The sequence below is a fragment of the Orbicella faveolata genome, unplaced genomic scaffold (assembly GCF_042242905.1).
Source record: "Orbicella faveolata isolate gen_17 unplaced genomic scaffold, um_ofav_v1 contig_48, whole genome shotgun sequence".
Lineage (NCBI taxonomy): Eukaryota > Metazoa > Cnidaria > Anthozoa > Scleractinia > Merulinidae > Orbicella > Orbicella faveolata.
In genome coordinates, this window is record NW_028301578.1 from 13508470 (window position 1) to 13521921 (window position 13452).

General features: G+C 38.5%; 1 protein-coding gene across 1 annotated transcript; it reads right to left on the reverse strand.

Moving 5' to 3' along the window:
* Positions 1-10793: 10793 nt before the first annotated feature.
* LOC110039641 (actin, cytoplasmic) lies at positions 10794-13448 on the reverse strand. Its single transcript, XM_020744770.2, has 3 exons — positions 13109-13448; positions 12927-13037; positions 10794-11770 (listed from the first exon to the last, which is right to left on the reverse strand). The coding sequence occupies exons 1-3, from the start codon at positions 13361-13363 to the stop codon at positions 11006-11008; spliced, it is 1131 nt and encodes a 376-aa protein (XP_020600429.1). The 5' UTR covers positions 13364-13448; the 3' UTR covers positions 10794-11005.
* Positions 13449-13452: the final 4 nt, after the last annotated feature.

The window sequence follows — 13452 nt, forward strand, 5'->3', positions numbered from 1 at the left end:
CTCGAAATTGAATAATCAAACTGTAGTCAAACAAAAGAATGAATTGACAAGTGTCGAAAAAATGGAGAATTATGCGACGCTCCTGTCTTGAAAATTCTCAATGCACTAGATGCGCACCCACGTTATATAAGAAAATTACAGACTGAGAGAAATGTAACAATAGCAATGTTCAAAAAAATTGCAACCAGAAATTAAGTTACATTTTGATTATCTGAATATAAATTGTTTGCCGCATCAAAATTCATGTGGATAAATTTGCATTATAATACAAAGAAAATCAACATGGCGGCTTTCGTGTGTACGCCGACCTACGCACGGTCATTCAAGGTCAGTCGAACATAACGGGATCATTACTGACAATTTTTTTGTACAAATGTAAATTCCATTTTTCTAAAATCCGCAATACGTAATTCACTTGAATTCGCTTTTGCTACTATGTCCCGCGTAACATAGAGAAAGATGTTTTTCAATGTAACAAGTCTTCTCTTTTGATGAATCCAATGTCTGGCCCGAGGTAGAGAGGCGTTCTTCAGAGTTTTCCTAATCAACTGCCACATGCAAATTAAATGAATAAACTTTAAAGCTATCAGACCATGATGACACCAAAGAGAGAACATCTCGATCAAAATTTTCTTTCAGTTACTTCCACTTTCGTTTACTTGCATTTTATTCTTGTAAAAAAATTGACCAATTCACTAAAACAAAACTTCTAACTCAATCCTCTCCACTATTTCTGGCAAAACACCAAAGGGTGATGTTAAATTTAAAAAGGTTAACCAAGACAATTTAAATTTCGAATTAAAATTTTAAGTACTGACTTTATCGTAATGATTTTGTTTGATCTTTTTAATATTAAGTAACCAGCACAAAAAACAAATTTCTCCTTCATTTCTCATTTTTTGCTTGTGGTCAATGGAAATTTGACTTACAATTGAGAATGCTTCTACGCCCAACCAGACATTTGGGTTTGATATACAAAAATTCTCAAAACGAAAAGAGAACGAACACAAGTTTTTTCAAAAGGACACAAGTTGTACTAATCAGATAATGAAACAAAGGTGTGAATCTTTTCAATGTAGCACTGTCGAGTGCGTTGTAGAAATAACAGATATTTCTTGCTACACTTCTCAGTTAACATTAATTTTCTATAAAATATATATGTTTGAAAAATAGTGTCATGTTTTAGAGCTCTTTCGTCTTGTAGTGCCACTTTAAATCTACGATATCGACAGTCAGTGTAACCATAGTGACTAGTGGTGATGAGTATTAATATCTTGGTAACAACCTTGATCGATCGACAGTACAAAATCGAAAACTCGTCTTTGCTTTTGGCGGCAAATTTACCTACCAAAAATTACATGTACTAAACATCATAACAAATTTGTTCAAAGGTTACACTTCTGGCAATTTTAACATCGGCGTGAATTTACCATCAATTCTATAAAACCCTAGGTTTGCAATGATCTCTAAAATAACGAACACCCCTTTAAAACTATTTCAGAAAATGGCGGTGATCAAAAGGTTTATTCAATAAAATAAATTGCGCCAATTTCCTTGTCCGTGGTGTTTACCTTTTTCGTAACTAGTCCGATATGGCAAGGCAACTACGGCAAGTGAAGTTCTCTCCGGCAAATCTACTCATTTGATCAGTCTATTTACTATTACTATTCGATAATTCTTATCTTTGCAGGAATTTCTCTTGATGCAAAGATCCCAATTTGCCTTCATGACCAGATTCCTCTTTCGTTGCCTCCTCACCTGGTCAATAGCCATATCCTGAAATCCTGAAAATAGAAATGATCAATTCCCTGATCAGCAAATTCTCAATTTTTTACAACATGAAAGGTTATAAAGAAAACACTCTATCCTGAATACATAAGTAACTGTTGGTCTTTGACGCGTCACGTAAAATGGGACGCACGCGTGTCTACGCGCGCGAGAGTGGAGAAAATTCGCGAGCAACTTTCTCGAGATTTATCTAGAAAGGTTTATAATTTAAAGTTCTCGACTCTATAGCAAAAATTCCGACAACATAGTGCCTAAATGAGACAAGGAGAGTTAGCAAGGGTTATCTCCACAAATAACGCTCTATGCATTTAGAAATAGAAATATTGCACGCACCCGTGGTCCCGTCGAAATTTTTAATATCCTCTATAGCGTCTATTTGCACAATTATACCACTAAACTGTCGTTTAGTTCACGCCACTTTTGCTCCATTGAGACGAATCAAAATGCTGCTTTTTTGTCGAGTTTCAAGTTGAAGCGACGCTTATGGCGGACAGTTCAGCTGCTCCATATGTTCTTAAATTCCTTGAGCTACACTTGATATCTGTCCAGCTTAACGCACAAAATTAAAGTATCAATAAAGTAGTGTTTCCCAAAAACAGTGCTTATACCTTCGGTTGAAATAGAGTTGACTTTTCTCCTAGCCTTTTTCCATCTTCTTTCAGCAAGAATATACACTCGTCTTTGTAAGAACAACAGGCCTTCGCACATCCACGAACATTAATTTCTGGAAAATTCAACAGTTTGTCATGAATATGGATAAGAAATTGATCATTACCATTGATCAGCTTGCACGTATTTTCGTCTGGCCAACCAGGAGCCGCGACAGAGAGACATCGCACGTACTAATTACGGTACATCTTTGAAAAAGCAGCGTCCACGTTACGCCGGAGAAATTTGAAGACCCAGCTTCAACGGTTAGGCCTACCGTCCACACTAATCCGTCACAAAAACGGAGCTTTTCGAAAACGCTCTTGAAACCGGAGGAATTTGAAAACGCAGGCTTTGCGTTTTAGCGTGGACGGAAAACATTTTAAAAACGGAGCTTTTCGGAAACGATGGCTTCACGATAATCAAGTGATCGCCCTGACCGAGTTTTCCTCAAACGCAAATCCAAAATGATCAGTGATTGTTGAATTTTTAAACTCCACCGGCGTAGTGTGAAAGGTAAACATTTGATGCATTTTCAGAATGAAACGTCCGTTTTCAAATTTCTCCCGCGTGGTGTGCACGGGTCCTCAGTTGGCTTGCTATTTGAGTTCACCAGGCAATGAGAAAGATATATCACAAGAAACGCACTTTGGCAAAAAAAAAAACAAAACAAAACAAAAAGAAAGAAAATGTTTGCAAATGATCAGCTTTTGCTCTGCTCATTAGAGGGTAGTCTGTCCATAGTTGTTTCCTTTCCTTCGTTCTTAACAAGCACGCGACAACGAGTCCAGCTCCGCCCTCCCCTCCCCTCATCCCGCCCTCTCCTCACCCCGGCCTCTTCTCGTCCTTTGTTACACTTTTTGTAGGTGGCATGGAGTAATCGAAACGTTATTTAGCTTTATCATCCGTTATTTTTCTTCTAAAATTTACCAGAACCTCACCCGGCCCAAATACGAGGCAAAATTTTTGCCTCCTATAAATCCCAAAATTCCTCTCCGCTCCCCCCTTGCCATGAATTTTACTCAATCCCTACAGGGTTAGTCTGTCCATAGAGCCTCTATTTTGTCTGGAGTTCGTCGAGATTGCAAGCAAAATATTAACTGCAGGAGATTTGGAAAAGCCCGAACGCAAGGAGTGGCCCTGGGGAAGGACAAAATTAGAACTACACTTGTTTACCAACCCATTCGTAACAGCTGATAACCTAAACATTTCAAACAAGACTGTCGTGAAAACAGTTTTTTATCTATTTCATAAGTGGATGACAAAGAATCTATTAAAATCCAAGGGGTCTCTTTCACAGTGAAAAATAAATCGTACTGAAGAAGAGCAGACAGTATGAGGACTATTTTCTCGCAAAAATCAGAGATTGAGTACAGAGCGAGGGATTAAAACTCACATCTAAGCCATCATTGGAACGGAAAGTCCAACTTTCCTTGGTCAAGGCAGCTTGCTTATCCCAAAATATTAGGGCAATGTTTTCTTAAAAAGCCCAGTGTTAGATTATCTCCATTCTCTCCCCTCCCCTCCCATAACACATTTCACTCTTAGCTACCCTCCAACTACAACCCACGAGCACAACTAAGCACAACAAAACACAACTAAGTACAACTGTGTCCTCAGTTAGTGCTGTTGGCGCTAGAACAACCAGACACTTTAATAAATGATATGCATGTATGAGTGTATGTATGTCTGCAACAGAAACCCATGAGCTACTGTATGAGGGGTACAGAAGGTTCTCAACTTTCCACTTGCCAAACTTGCTGTTCCTTTTACTCCCAGTTCCCAATCTTGCCTCCCTTCTGTAACTTAATATGCTTTTACCAAGTGGGATACATGGGGTGGCTATAACAATTGTGGGCCTCAGAAACTTTTGAATCCATCTCAGAAACTCAGAATCCTTTGTGATGAGTCCTGCAAGTCTGTTTTTGTGTTTCATTGAGCACAGATCCAAGTCACAAACCTGGAGTTTCAAAACAGGACTTGCCAACACATTTTGAATTTTAACATATGCCACCCCTGTTATTTATTCTTAAATATTACTGACACAACATTACAAACATATAATTTATTTCTGACCTACTGGTGAAATAAATTCAGCCCTCCCCCCACACACAGAGAGAGACATTGAAACTCAGTACGACTTATAATTGGACAAATTGCCATAGACCATCAAATAAGCAATCTTACCTGGCAGGTTTTACCCCCAGTATTTCATTTGCCAATTCACCTATTTATCAATCTGGGAGGTGTAAAGCAGCGCAGGACTTAAGTGCTGACTGTCCATGACCACCAGTGAGTGTCCAACTGAGACACCTTTGAGCTAGAAGAAAAGTACATTTAATAAGTACCTGTTTGGGATAACAACCAAATGTAATATCATGATAGAAATAAAAGCTAGTCTGACCCCTAGGTTTTGACTGAATATAAGATGTCAGCTTCTCTTATCGTCAGTTTCTGAAGCAATAGAATACTGCAGTGGTGTTTCTAACCCCACTGACAGTTTACAGTAGCCCTTTTAGCCAGCTGCAGCATGACTGACAGTTTTCACCACCCATTGATATGGTACGAATAAATACATACAAGTCAGGAACACATGATCAACTGGGAGGAAGAGGATTCAAATCCCATCAGGGACTCAGTGTTTTCAGCTTCCCACACTTGCGACATAATGAACACTTCATATCTTTTGCGCAATATATGACACAAAATTAAAACTATCACCTCAGTGGAACCCCGCCAGGGTACAGACAGCTATTTTACAAAGGTAAACGTTGTGTGTTTCTACACCATGCTTGCAGGATGTTTTCTAACAAGTAAGTCTGAGAATTGTGAAAATTGTCCCACTCTAACTGATAAAAACTCTTAAAAGTGCTTTTAAAACCCTCTATAACTCTTCCACTTACATGTATAACAATTTGAGCACATCTGATCAGTTTCAAAAAGTTAGATTCTACTACTAAAAACAGTTAATCAATCATTTAGTTGTTTATTTGTAATAGTGTAATAATGGACTGAGTAGAGTGCAATTCAGGAAGTAATGGGGTGAATAATTTCAAAATCAGATGAGCATGTAACACAAGGCCCATTTGAAATTACAAGCATAATTACTCTCTGAATTGTACGACACAAGGTCCAATTACTAATTGATCATAAAAAGAACAAAATTCTGAAATTAAAGTCTTTTGAGAACTTCTTTTGATTGAAAAAGTGACAAGCGCCTTCCATAACTGTAGGAAATATCGAAAAAAAGCCATTTAAGTGTGCACAATTGATGTACGAATGGCGAAGGTATCCAATTACAGGTATCCAATTACAATTGTTGAAATAGATCTGTTTTCGCCTACATGCAATAAAAAAATAGATCGAAAACCATTCAGCGGATAAAGTCAAGAAATTGTAATCTTTAAGGAAAATGAATAGAAAAGACACTTCTTCAAGTTTTAGGTTTGCGCATTTTCCCAGACTGCAGATATTTGTCGAGATGTTTCACAGAAATTTACAGAGCCCAGTATGGAAACGCCATGTTGGTGCACCTCTGTGGTGCACCAATATGGCGGCCAAAAAAATAGTGTAAACATCTGGAACTTACTTTGGCTATCTAGGTGACTCATTATCTGTACTGAACAAACAAACATTTTCCTAACGATCTAATTAGTTCTAAAAAAGCTAAAAATCATGAGATAGGTATATATTTTTCAACAAATGCAATTGTAGCTTTGTGTCACGCATTGGCATAACTCTGAAATACGAAATACACTGGTTTTCAAATGAAGCACACTATTGAGCTGTAACATTGAAAACAGATATAAATTTACCCCCTCTTTAATGCCAGATGGGGATAGAAACTTTGGCGGCTCTTTAGTTTTCAATTTTAGAAAATGATGGCATCACATGAAAATGATCTATTGGATACCTGTAATTGAATATCTTTGCCATTTGTAGGTTGATTACGTGACAAATAGCTGTGCAGAGAACCAATCACGATTGAGAATTTTGTTATAGATACAATTAGCAATAATATCAAATATCATAATAATTTTGGTCTAAATATACTCACATTGTTCTTTAATTTTCCTTTGCTGTTCAACCAGAGACTGCAGCTTCTAAAACTCTTTCCAGGTGTCAAGTTCAGCCTTTATCCTTTCAATAACACTATGGAACAAGATCTCCATGTGAGAATTTCTACAGATTTTTGACTTTATTCAAACTGTCAAAATATGGGATAAGCTGCAGTTAATACAATACAATACAATACAATGCAATACAATACAATACAATGCGTGGAGCACCTGACCCATATCTGAGAGGTCCTGGATTTGATTCCCGTCAGGGAGTCAGTGTTTTTCTTCATCCCATATATACTCATGACATATTAAACATTTTATCTTTCACATACCGGTAGTATGTACATTATCAACTAAAACACAAGCTCATAAGTTATACCTGGTTCTTTCTTTCTCTGCATAATGTGAATAGACAACATTTCACTGTCCATGTGGGCACAAATTCTCAGAACTAATCTAATGTAATAAAATGAAAACACCCGTACAGCCTGAGAAAAACATACTACACAGTTCAATAGCTTGGGATTAGTAGCACAGTATCAATGACTAGATAAAGCAGGTTATTTCCAAATTATGGTTGTGTAAATTGTTGGAGGAGGAGGGAAACTTTCTTTATTTTTTTATTTTTTTTTAGTAACATGAAGTTGATGGTTATTGCACCTGGTTCAGTAAATTTCAAAAATCCAAATGACAATTATATATATTACACAATATACCTGACCTCTTGGGGGGCAATTAGTGTGTTTTCAGTTTAAAATAACTCCTTTGATGGAAAGAAGACCAAAACTTGCCCTCTCCCTTCTGATCCAGAATTAACCCATTTTTCAAAACTTTACCCAAATTCCCAAGTCTACGATCACTCACGAAAAAGGCACAAAACAGTATTAGTTGCATTTCGGCGTGGAGCATAGAAAATGCCAAGTGTGACCAGACTATGACATGTGATGACTGAACGGACCACTCAATATTGTGTTTGTTGCCTTAAATAACACAATTTTCATTGAAAATGTGAGCATATTTTCTTTAAATTTCACCACTGACCTTTGTCAAAAAAGATGCACCCTCCCCCCCCCAAAAAAAATTAATAATACAATTTAACTAGCAGTAATCAAAGATTTTAGAAGTGCATTCAATGCCTTCACTTATTATACCTTTAATGATTTTATTAGCTGAATTTCAATTCCTGTCTATTGTTAAATTAGTCGCTACAGTTCTTTTTTTTTTTTTTAACAACAACTGAAGTTTTACAGACAGATATAACAAAATGGTAAAGTCCATGCCAGTATTTTCCTGTGGTTTTCCGGTTAGCAAGTAGAGATCCCCTCTATAAACTACAATTTGTTAATACATGTATGTTCTGTGACAGCACCTGAGTTTCCATAGACTCACAAGTATATAGACTCACACATTTAATAGAACTAAAACATTTGCATAAATTTGCTTTCAAATTTCACGCTAAGTATTTTTTACATAATTTTAATGGTGATTTGTAAGCATAAAAACAAATTGGTAAAAGTATATTTTTTACATACATTATTCTAAGCTGCTGGAAGCACAAATATCAGTTAACATTTACAATCACATGCTCTCTTAATTGTAAACAAACGTGGGAAACAAACTCTGTGTGACTTCGAATATTTCTGCTGATAAATATAAAAAATAGACAGCATTGTCACTGTCGTTCCTTGGTTCAGGCTTATTCTCTCATAGATCTCAGAATACTTTTCCATCAATTCCAAACAATAATCACCTGAATACAAACTGAACTGTTTGTCACCACACTGAAACTAGTCAATAAATGGAATCAAATATAGCCAATTGAAATATAGCTGTTTTCCTTGGGTAACATTCCAAAGCCAAGGCAATTCAAAGTCGTGTTCGTAAACATACCGGTAATAAATAGTTCTACTTAGTCTAGTCATGTAACCAAAAGCAAGTCATCTCACATCCCGGTGAAACAGGCCATGTTTGTGTTGATTTGCCCAGCCCAGAATCATAGTTACAAAGGTCTACAAACAAGCGAATGATCGAGAAACAAAAACAGACTTGTGCGCATGTGCTTTGCGATGATGTCATTTGTTTTTGCCCCTACTGCGGCAGGTATATTTTGCAGGTTGCAGGTTGAAATTTAATTATAACTGGAAAACTGCTGGCACTTAAAAGAAATGTACAGGTGGTAGACTTACTGTGACTGTTACATGACACTGTTTACAATTGCTCAGAAAGGTGGCTTCCCCCTAAGTGCCAAACCGGCCAAAGCAATGGGAGGAGAGTATATTCCCATGATTTTAAGCTTGTAATGAATTATTGTTTTTGAAGAAACATCTGAAATATCATCTGAAATATCTGCTGAATTTGGTTTCTTCCCTGTGAGTACCAAAATGAAAGCGCACTGAGCTTGTGCTAGTATATTCTATCGGTTTAAATCTTATATTATTTCATTTCTTTATTTATTTGCTTCATTTGTGATGGCAATCTTCTGTTGTTGAGGGAAGACCTGAGCCAAATCTGGAATCGATGGAAACATCCGTGGAGCGGCCATCCAGATGGCTTTGAAGAGATCTCACTGGTCTCAGCATGTCAATCGATAAGTACTTATAGCGGATCGATCGTGTTTTCACTACGTGAAAGAGGCAAACTACTTTATGTAAGAACCCCTGACGAGTGTATAGGTTATTAATTATTTTCAGTGCCAGTGGTTTTCCAGTTATAATTAAATTTCAACCTGCAACCTGTGACCTGCAAAATATACCGCTGCCCCTGCTGTGGGGGGGCCAATTTTGCGTACTAGACTGGTTTTCCCATAAAACCTCAATAGTCTGCATTAAGACACTGGACTGTGTTCTCCTCTTCGTCGAACGCAATAAATCAACGCAACTTTCATCCCAACCTTAAAGCCACCACCTTTGAGGACACTGAATGGTCTCATAACTTGCAAGTCTCCAATACCTATCACTCATAACAAGGGGAAAAATATTTTGAACTGATACTTTTAGGGATAAATGGCACTAAGCCATTAAACAAGAAAAATGGATTTCGATGGTTTTCAAGCTTTTTTGCCTCCTGGATGCAACATTTTGATTTCAAACATTCAAATAATTTTAACAGTGAGATCTCTATGAAGCTCTGCAAATTCAAAATTATTGATAAGAAGTGGTGGGGTGTGGGAATGCAGTCACAAGCAAGTCTTATAACTAAGACCCCACCTGCCCATCTAGTGTCTAGATATTTGATGTTAGTTTATCCTCCCAGACAATGTCGAGTTAACTTGACTTTAGGTTAATGAAACAATTTCTGGTACCATTAAAATGGCGTTCCTAACATGCAATACAGCCCTAACAACAGAACAATGAAAAGGCTTTTACAGGAAATCGGCAAGGTGTTTCCTGACGTTCACATAAATCGTAAAATCGCTTACCATTCATGCACATCTTCGAAGTTCCTTCACCACGAAAACTGCCTGAATATTAGATACAGCCTGGGTATTAGATTGTCACGCAATCTGGTCACAGAAGTGGTATGCGTGACCAGCTCCTTGTGCTGCTTTACGTCACAGTCTACAACAGTGAACCAACAAATCTAAATATCTGGGTAGAAAATTTCACAATAAGAGACGTAGATAAGCCGTTGAACTTCATCGCAAGAATTCTATACACATCTCAGTACATTTAATTGATGTGTGAGAGTCGCAGACTTGGCTCTGATCAGTGTGGAAGGATTCATTCGCAGCCAAATGTTACCTTTTTCTCACAGGGTTTTTTGCTGAAATGGTCCAGAACTAGGGTTAGAAAAGTTGGGTCTGACAACGAATGCCACTGTGTCTAATTTCCTTATTTATTCACTGACCGCAAAAATTTAGAGCACTAGCTTTGACCAAAATTAACCAAACAAGGAAACAATTAAAGAAAGATGTTCTTTCAGAACTGTAGCTGGTTGGACCACTGCTGCTCTGTAATAAAAAAAATATACAACGGGTCGGACTGCGCAGTGATTAATTAACAGGGAAGAGAAGGTTTCGGTTTATTTACCAGGCGGCTACGAGGTTCATTCGCTCACCATATTTCAACCTCTGTCATTTGATTTTAACTCTCTCCTGATCTTCTCACGATAGAGGTTGTAGAACGGGAGACCAAGTACAAGAATTAAGAACTTCTGGCCTAAGTTCCTGTCACGAGGCAGATTTTGAGTAGGGAGAAGATATCGATCTATTTGTGTACCTCTCCGTTTTGTTCCGTTTAGCTTTTTGTTCTACTCTCACCTCTCACTCTCAAAAGAAATAATCACCCATCTTAATGAAAGAAATTAACAGTTTAATTGTCACTTATTGTCGACAAAATTTATTTTGAACATCTTCAACATTTTTATAAAAACTATCACGATTCTTATTACAATAGTCAAACGTTGTCTTGAAAAAAAAGATTTTCAAGTCTTCAGAGTAGCCCTTAATGGCAGTTCAGTGTGTAATTCTGAAAATGTCTTCACATTATCAGTGCATTTCTGGCCGCTTAGAAACATTTGCGGTGGACAATGGAAGGGCCAGATTCGTCGTATTCTTGCTTGGAAATCCACATCTGTTGGAAGGTGGACAGCGAGGCCAAGATTGATCCTCCAATCCATACAGAGTATTTACGCTCAGGAGGAGCAATGATCTTGATCTTCATTGTGGGTGGAGCCAGAGCAGCAATTTCTTTCTGCATTCTGTCAGCGATTCCTGGGAACATGGTGGAGCCACCAGACAACACTGTGTTGGCGTACAGGTCCTTACGGATGTCCACGTCGCACTTCATGATGGAGTTGTATGTGGTCTCATGGATGCCTGCAGATTCCATTCCAAGGAAAGAGGGCTGGAACATGGCCTCAGGGCATCTGAAGCGCTCATTGCCAATGGTGATGACCTGACCATCAGGAAGTTCATAGCTCTTCTCCAAGCTGGAGCTCGAGGCAGCAGTCTGCATTTCTTGTTCAAAGTCGAGGGCAACATAGCAGAGTTTTTCTTTGATGTCACGCACGATCTCACGTTCAGCTGTGGTGGTGAAGGAGTAGCCTCGCTCAGTCAGAATCTTCATGAGGTAGTCAGTCAAGTCCCTGCCGGCCAAGTCAAGACGAAGGATGGCATGAGGAAGAGCATAACCCTCATAGATGGGAACAGTGTGACTGACACCATCACCACTGTCAAAGACGATTCCAGTTGTACGGCCAGAGGCGTACAGGGACAGCACGGCTTGGATGGCAACGTACATGGCTGGTGAATTGAAGGTCTCAAACATGATCTAGTGGAAAAAAAAGAAGCATGTCAATAAATTGAATCAAAACTGGTCGCCATATCAATGCGTCACACCCTTTGATTGCGTGACAGTCTGTCTTAAATTTGCTTATGAGGGGTAAAATTAAAACAAGTACGAATACAGTTTTCGATTGCTTGCTAAATCCTCTCTCTCGCTTCCCTTATGCTATTTCTTGAAAAACGTACAGAAACTTTCAGCTCCGTCAAACAGCACGTACTGTTTTCATTCAATATATAGAATTAATTACCGGTATACACGAGAAGACGCGGTTTGAAATGACATGATTCAACCAAAGAGACATTTCATATTTTAGGATTTATTAAATGTCTGCACGAAAAATTTATGCAGCAAGATTTGGCCATCACTTTGTAAACCACGGCTACGATTACTTGCCCTTGCAGTCTACTGTGATCAAAAACAATAACAATTAAGAAACTCGCGATTTAAATTATTGAACTGTGTTGTACTTAAACAAACAATACTAGCTCATTGTACGGTTCGAATCCGAGCTAAGTATGCCTTATCCCTGACCTGACCAATCACAGAGCAACATTACCTTATAAGGCAAAAGAACAACTCCGTTCAGGTAGTCAGGTTCAAAAATAACAAAATATATTTGACTTGCAAAACGAATCGGCTTGTGTACGCTAAACTTGAGCAATATAGTGGGCGGATTCCTCTTTATGACTAAGAATTTTCAGATACGCTTTCGTTACTTCGCAAACGCTAAATTTTTCTACCGGCGTAGAGTTGCAACATTTTAAGATTCTAGCACAGCCTCGCCCATCTTATGCAACGCCTACCGGAAATCGTGTTTTCGATACTGGGTCCGCCGGATATGCAAGTATTCCTCTTTCGAGTATTCCAAGACGAGCAGCCCTTATTGAAATTTTGTTCAAGCAAGCGTGAAATACGAAGCTTATTATCATAAGGGTGCTGGGTGTGTTTGGAGCGAAAGTTTAAATCAGCTTTTGTAAGATGCGAGCTCAAAGTTCGATTCGAGGCCCCGTTTATTTAACTCACAAATATCTAAATCGAAAGGTAAACGGCCACCAACTGAGAAAATTGAAAACAGAAAAATATTCAGAAGACTACAACCGTAGCAATAAGTTGTCACGTCTACAGAAAGAACGAACTTTACCTGTGTCATCTTTTCTCTGTTAGCTTTGGGGTTGAGTGGAGCCTCGGTTAACAGAACTGGGTGTTCCTCGGGAGCTACACGGAGCTCGTTGTAGAAGGTGTGATGCCAGATCTGAAATGTAAAACGGTATTCTTAGTAAATCAATTGCTCAAAACTTTGCACGGAAAGCGTTTAAAACTCACCTTCTCCATGTCATCCCAGTTGGTGACGATGCCGTGTTCGATGGGGTATTTCAGAGTAAGAATACCTCGCTTGCTCTGAGCTTCATCGCCGACGTACGAGTCTTTCTGACCCATACCGACCATCACGCCCTGATGTCTTGGACGACCAACGATGGAAGGAAAAACTGCACGAGGAGCATCGTCTCCGGCAAAACCGGCCTTGCACATACCGGAGCCATTGTCGACAACCAAAGCAGCAACATCTTCATCGGCCATGTTGAAATTTTAGGGTTTCGAATATGAAGCAATTCAAAATTACAAGCTAACTGCAACTGCAAGCCCAACTAATAGAGTGACAACGCTGG

Excerpts from the sequence above, each read along its gene's own strand:
- LOC110039641 (XM_020744770.2), bottom strand. The coding sequence starts at position 13,363 with ATGGCCGATGAAGATGTTGCTGCTTTGGTTGTCGACAATGGCTCCGGT. Across the intron at positions 13,038-13,108 it reads ACTGGGATGACATGGAGAAG|ATCTGGCATCACACCTTCTA; the intron begins GTGAGTTTTAAA and ends TTTACATTTCAG. Across the intron at positions 11,771-12,926 it reads ACAGAGAAAAGATGACACAG|ATCATGTTTGAGACCTTCAA; the intron begins GTAAAGTTCGTT and ends TTTTTCCACTAG.